The 6,587-nt window shown below is 48.0% G+C and overlaps 2 protein-coding genes across 2 annotated transcripts; one reads left to right on the forward strand and one right to left on the reverse strand.

The window, feature by feature from the left end:
- Positions 1–587: 587 nt before the first annotated feature.
- EI90DRAFT_2934191 (fatty acid conjugase) lies at positions 588–2,515 on the reverse strand (the record flags this gene model as incomplete). The annotated part of the gene is made up of 7 exons (XM_039055103.1): positions 588–947; positions 1,016–1,118; positions 1,183–1,355; positions 1,432–1,658; positions 1,733–1,847; positions 2,064–2,210; positions 2,375–2,515. Coding segments are annotated over 7 exons (1,266 nt in total), but the record flags the coding sequence as incomplete, so codon positions are not given.
- Positions 2,516–5,367: 2,852 nt separating this feature from the next.
- On the forward strand, positions 5,368–6,212 carry EI90DRAFT_2244009 (uncharacterized protein). Its single transcript, XM_039052750.1, has 3 exons — positions 5,368–5,530; positions 5,593–5,763; positions 5,821–6,212. Exons 2-3 carry the CDS (start codon positions 5,616–5,618, stop codon positions 6,069–6,071), a joined length of 399 nt encoding a protein of 132 aa, XP_038911781.1. The 5' UTR covers positions 5,368–5,530; positions 5,593–5,615; the 3' UTR covers positions 6,072–6,212.
- Positions 6,213–6,587: the final 375 nt, after the last annotated feature.

A 6,587-nucleotide genomic window follows, 5' to 3' on the forward strand; every position in this document is an offset into this window, starting at 1 on the left:
GCCTTCTCCATACTTCTCCGTATCATCCAAGCTTCATGGACCAGAAGTCCAGAAGGCCGATCTATGTCAAGAAGCCATTGGAGTAAAGCGTTGGTCCCTGCGCGCAACGAGACACAGGATTCCACGACGGCATCTCGACAGCTTGAATTGTACCCTATTGCGGTTAGATGCTGAGTTGCGTTAGTCATCGTGATGATGTACATAACCACCATATGACGTCATCGGTTCATAATGATTGCAGAGCAAATCTTTCACCCGGCCGCCCACGCGCAAAGGGCACAATCGCAAACACACGAACATATCTACGCACTCTATGAAGGAATAAATTCTATGGCTAAGCGATTGCATTCTATGTGAGAAACGAGCAAAAAAGCACAACGAGTGAAAAAGCAAGGATATGAGTTACAACGGATGGATGGGTCGAGCAAGCTGACACAGGAACAAGGAGTTGGAGGGGAAAAAAAGGTCTGACGGAAAAAAATTAACGGGAGACAAGGAATGGGATATATCTAGTTGCTTCAAACAGCTTCTTTGAGTCTTTTAAACAAACTATCTCCCCGAGAGCTCCCCCCACCGCCACCGCAGACTCACAAGTCCACTGGCCCTTTATCCTCCACCTTCGTTCCATTGATCCCATTTCGCCTCCCCTCATGCTCATCCACACCATTCCCCACAGATCCCTCCATCACCCTCGTCGGAACCCCTTTCCGATCCCGATAAAACACCACGTCCCCTTCATCTTCCACGAACTGACACTGAGTAAAATTCCTCCAGATAGATCGATAGGTGTTTGTGCCGTCATAACAATAATCATCGCCCAACACTTTCTTGATCGCTTGTGTGACGTAAGGTTGATGGTAGAAAGGGATTTGAGAGAAAAAGTGGTGCGCGACGTGGTCATGGGAGATGTTGTGGAGGAAGTAACGTCCCATCCAACCAAGGAGGGGCTAAATAGAAAAAAAAGAAACACGTTAGGAAGAAAAGTAAAAGTTGTTGCGCAACAGAAGAAACGTACTCGATCGATGGTGCACGTCGCGCCTCTCAGGAACGTCCACGCCCCTTTCCTGTAATGCGGAACAGTAGGATCTGTGTGCTGAAGGAACACGAGAGCCACGATCCTACGCAACGTCCAAACGATCAGCCATCTCCACATCTCCAAGAGGAAAGCCTTCCAAGACCCACCAGTGATTCGTCAAAAACCAGGGTACGAAATAAATGACACCCAAATACCCCCAGCTCGTCGCCTTTGCAAAGCGGTAGAGGACATACAACATCGTTATCATCCCAATGTTGCAGCCCAATACGGCTGTCTTCGAAGCGTCCGTTTTGAAAAGTGGGGAATTGACAAGATAATGCTGTGAAAACACACCGAACCAATAAAATAAAATAAAATACGTCATTGAACCGCACTTCGAAAAAATGAAAACTCACATTCGTCCCCTTGGGATAACTCCTGTTCCCGAGCGCATTCACAATCAAATAAGCCTCCAATCCAAGTACCTGCTGCAGCAATACCCTAAAAAACACCACTATAGGTGCTTCCTGCAATATCTCTTCGTACACAGACGGTAAAGCTTCCTGCTGTGGCGGAAGACCGAAATCTGACCGAGTGGAAGGGCAGAAATTTTCGTCTCGTTCGATGGAATTCGTTGCTTTGTCTGTTCAATCGGGCAAGTAAGTGCGTTGTGCCTGAAGTTGGAAGTGATAAAGGACAATGGTGACCAGTACTTACGATGTAACGCATGAGAATACCTCCACCCATAGTAAGGCACAAGGACTAAACAATGAAGTGTCCACCCAATCGCATGGCAAACCCAGGGGTAGGGTGAAAGCGTCATATGGCCTGCCTGCAAATGTCGGATGCGTTCAGAGAAGCGAGTGATGAGGAGCCAGATGAGGCGAAAGGAGAGTGGATGAACGTCAGCATTGTGAGGGACATGATAGGATAACAACAGGAAGAAGAAGAAAGTGGGACATTTCCCTCAAACCGGGGGGGCAAACGGGATGGTCCGGAAGCGGAACTCCGGAAAGATCCACACGCAACAACGAAACGGTCAACTCACTTCATGAGCAAGTGTCCAAATTCCGCATCCAACCATAGACTGCCACCACCAATATTGAGTCCACATGAACGCCTTAGCCCACCATTGTACTCGGGGACCGAAGGGTTCGAGGAGAGAAGTCAGGGTTGGAATGCACATCGCGAAGGTCTGTCAAACATGATCATCGGGTCATCGAAATAGCGATTGATACGTAAGATGAGTGTCATCGGAGGGTCGCCAGTCATTGCAGGGTGGGTTTAGTGTTGGATGCGAGGATAGGCGCTGGTCGTCAAATACTTGGATCCCATGTAGAATCACCAAATAACACCCACAAAGAAAACGGTGCCCCAAAGTAATGTCCTGCCCACATAATAAAGGGAAGTGAACGTTTTCTTCTCATGACACCATTTAGGAACGGCATCGTGAATGTCCTTCAACGTTGTTTTGGGGAATGCGTATGGTTTTGAAGCACGAGCTTTGTGTCTGGTGGGTCAACCACATGCATGTTAATCGTGTAAGGGTGGCGAATGTGAGGTACGAGAATGAAGACGGACGTTAGTGATTATTGAAGATCGTCCCAAGGAGCCAGGGGGGGTGAAATCACGCACTCTGGAGAGTCATCGAAGATGTAAGCGAAGAAAGAGACATCCTCTGACATGATGATTGCTGAAGGCGGGGTTGGGTTGGTGGGTGCAGACGATGGTGAGGATGAGAACTTGAAAAAGAGCGCAAGGGCAACTTAATTGTCCCATGCTCCCTTCTTTTTTTGAACCACTATGTAATTCCCAGAGAAAACGAAGAGCTATGTAGTTCAAAAGTGAGAACAGCCTCGGTCACAATTTACCGTTTTCAATTACATCCATTTCCAGCAAAATGCAACTACCATATCAAGCAATCGCCACAATTTAAATTTAGACTTATAAAACTTTTCTGAAAATGAAAATGAAAAATGAAAAATGAAAAAAAGGTAAGAATCCCGTAATAAATTTACATAAATGATGAAATCAAATTTAGACGCGGGTTCCAAATGGACTTCCATCTCCGGATCTGGCTTTGATCTGATCACACAGCCACGTTATCCCGCTCAACCGGATTTTTCACTTTGGGCCCGAAGGCGCTTGAGATTTTCCATTTCTACCTAGATATCAATTATTTTTTTTTTTCCGATTTCGCCCTGGAGGCACTCGCTTTCCACACGGATCCATCGCCCATGATCCAACACCCACGTGTGCACTGTACTGTAACTCCCAAGCGACCGTGGCTTCCATCTCTCATGAGGGTCAACAACTTCCCATCTACCCAACTTAACCCCCCCCCTCCTCCACAGACGCGGAGCCTTCCTCTCCGTCGTACTCTCTCCTTCCTCAGAAAAACAGGCGCCACTTTGTTCATCTTCCACCAAACTCTAAGATACATAATCATTCACACATTTGTTGCAAAAAAAAAGAAACTATGTTGTGCATACATGCAGGGTGCTTATCGGGCTTGTCAACAAAGGTCGATTGCGGACCCTGTACATTCGATCTAGGGTTACCGGCCCGGAACCTACGCCACCGAGACAACAGTTGCTCCTGTGTTCTTTTGTCTTCCACAAGGAAATCATTTTGAAGGACTTGTGGCCGTTTTCTTTTCTTTCTTTTTTTACGCAGTGGAACTTTCGCTAGGCACAGGCAGGCTTGTGCCTGAGAGTTGTAAGGGAGAGGGAGGGGCTCCCAGGGTAGGGACGGACATGCATGGACGGCAGATGCCACCGCGTCGCAATTGGCAATTACATATTGTAATATTGCCGTGTGTGGTTATTGCCTATTGGAGCCCCGGTGCTGTGCAGCCAGTCTTCGGGGAGGCTTAGCTCGTTTTCGAGGGCACCGCTCCAAGGTGTAAGGCTGGGTATGGCTTACTTTTGTATTTGTCGGGCGGAACTTGTCGTTATGGTTATCGTTTCGTCGGTACTCTCGTTCATCATCCTTTTTTTATTCTAGCTAAGGGCACAGCCATGATGTGGGAGACATCCACGTTGTCTGGCCATGGGATTTTTTGCATTTCGCACAGGTATTACATGATAGGCCAGATAGTTGGTCCTCGTTGTAGGTATTCCATTCAAAGGTGATGTTACACTGAGCATTGTCGAAAACTTGGTTATTCCAATTCTAGAAGATATCCACAATGGAACCTCCCGTACATGGGTTTACAAACACCTAAACATCCAACTAGTCCCTGGAGATCTTGGTCTCTGCGTCCTCAAGAGCAAGTCTAAGGGAGACTGCTCACGTCTTAGGAGTGCCGATGTGCCGAGACACATCTCCTTGCTGCTCCTTACAAGTCCACTACTACAGAGGGCAATGTCGAGTACAATTCTGGACAGCCTATTTGAATAAGAGCCCTGACTGTACGTACTCTGGTGAATTGCAGGCCACTCTGCAAAATGGGCTCTCAAACAAGCACCCTAACGATTCATCGAGAGCTGCATAGGGATGTTTTTCTGGGGGTTTCTCAGCCTCCCCCCCACTGTCTTGTACATCTGAGTACGTGCTGTCCACCAGCTTTAGAAGCGGGAGGTCGAGCATGATGCTGGTTTCCGGAGGCTTATGCAGGACAACCTACTATCTGTCCTCGTGGACGAGACACAGGGAGTGAACTACAATGTGCCCCTACACGCACACAGCTGGACACCATGTGGAGAAAGGGCTCGTGACACAATTTCTTTCTACGTCGTACCAAGCGAGTCGTGTCTGGTGGCCCTTTTCCTCAGACACTCCAATTATGGGTTGTCCACGTCAATATGCAGAAACAGTGGGGCCCAGCGCCAAGCGGCTTATCCAAATAGGGGAGTGAGCCGGCTTTTTTTAGGCAGATGACCAGCCCACCTGGACTCGTGCCCAGTGGTGTGCATATTTAGCAGGACTGTAGCCTCTATGACTTCGTAATATTATGGAGGCTGGATCTCTCAGACGTGGCTGCGCTCACGTGAGCCTTTTGTTGACCGAACGTGACCATGTTGCTGGGGGGACCAAACACGAATATTCTCAATCTGGCTCTCACACCTTTCTGTTAAAGTTATTGGGTTTTTGGAAATCGCTGCAAGAATCCCATAATGAAATATGGTCTACGGGAGGCATTCTCATTGAAACGACTTATTAACCTTTAGGCTAAGACGACGGCCCATACCTGTAACTCAACCATGGTCAGGGAAACTACATCTGGACTCATGAAGAACCCTTACTTGTAAATACTCATGACCGTCGAAGATTCTTGACTCGGCCAAAACATGTCCGTCAGCATACAAGTACGAAGGCTGTGCTCATGATCGGAAATCACAGATGACCCCCGCTCCAGTCCTGTAACTAGGACTCGCAATCAGATCAAGATGGCGACCGTAATTGAGCAAGGTAGTTCTCAATATAGTCGGAATCCCCTATATAATCCTTAAGTGTTGGGCTTCCCTCCCTTTCCTCTTCTGAGTCCTTCTTGCGCGAATGCGCGAAACCCAGGTTAGCACTCCCTGATCCACGTCATGTATCTAGCTGCTTATGACACGTACACTACCTACCAGTAGCAGCAGTTCTAAAAGCCACAATGCGATTCTGGAGTCTCTTCTCCCTAATCGCTGTACTTCCTATCGTCGCAGCTGATTTTCACGTTGGCTCAGCCCGTTGCACTCAGTCCTTCCCACATACCGCGGGTGCGGAAGCCATTTGGGGGGTTATCATCCCTTCGAATCAAGGTGAACAGAAACTTGGAATGAAAATTGATGGTCCTGCTTAAACCAACGTTTGCCCAGACGGTTGCATTGGTGCAACGACCTTGTACTTTGGCCAAGGCATTCAATATGGGCCAGGCATGACCACCAAAGTTTGCGGTGCTACAATTACGATTTCCGGTAACCAAACGTGGCGCAGCTCGGATGGAAAATACGGACCTTGTTATTGGCTTAACGGCGTCGTTGGAGCAGTTACGGGGTGCTCGAGTGCACCTTACGAGACGTGCGTATGGACCGATTATATGTGGTGCCAGTCAGACTTGTGCAAGTAGCAAGGAAATCGGTAGCAGGGTCTGGCGGAGCCAGGCGCTCCCGAGATGTGAGCAACCTCATTCGAGGACGTAGAGACCAAGACGTCTTTTCCCGGCAGGCTCAAGACGTTTTCTTCGTGGATTATTACCGCAGGCGCAATGAATTTCGGACGCTCATATACATATTCCCGTGGAGTTCCACGGTATTATTTTTGGGAGGACACGTATTTCATAAGAGTCTCCGACGCTGTCATTGATGCCACATCTGCAGTCACCATGCACTGCTAAGTGACGTCCAGATTATGTGCTCAAATAACTCCGTAATGTATATATTACTATCTATGATCTTTCCGCAGCATCTTCACCAGAGTGTGCCATCGCATAGCGAAACGTATGCCCAATATATATCGCGACCAGTCCTTACACGGTTGTTGGAGATGTTCAACGCACAACTGCACGCAGTATATTTATCGGCGCAAGAAATGGAGGGCGTGGGATCGAAAAGCTCGAAGAACAAGTAGGTAGGAATTTGAAATG

This window comes from Cantharellus anzutake (genome assembly GCF_015039405.1).
Source record: "Cantharellus anzutake strain C23 chromosome Unknown EI90scaffold_59, whole genome shotgun sequence".
Taxonomy (NCBI): domain Eukaryota; kingdom Fungi; phylum Basidiomycota; class Agaricomycetes; order Cantharellales; family Hydnaceae; genus Cantharellus; species Cantharellus anzutake.

What these genes read in the sequence shown, in the direction of transcription:
- EI90DRAFT_2244009 (XM_039052750.1), top strand. Translation starts at nt 5,616, where the DNA reads ATGCGATTCTGGAGTCTCTTCTCCCTAATCGCTGTACTTCCTATCGTC. An exon ending in TATCATCCCTTCGAATCAAG is followed by an intron (nt 5,764 to 5,820) that starts GTGAACAGAAAC and finishes ACGTTTGCCCAG; the next exon opens with ACGGTTGCATTGGTGCAACG.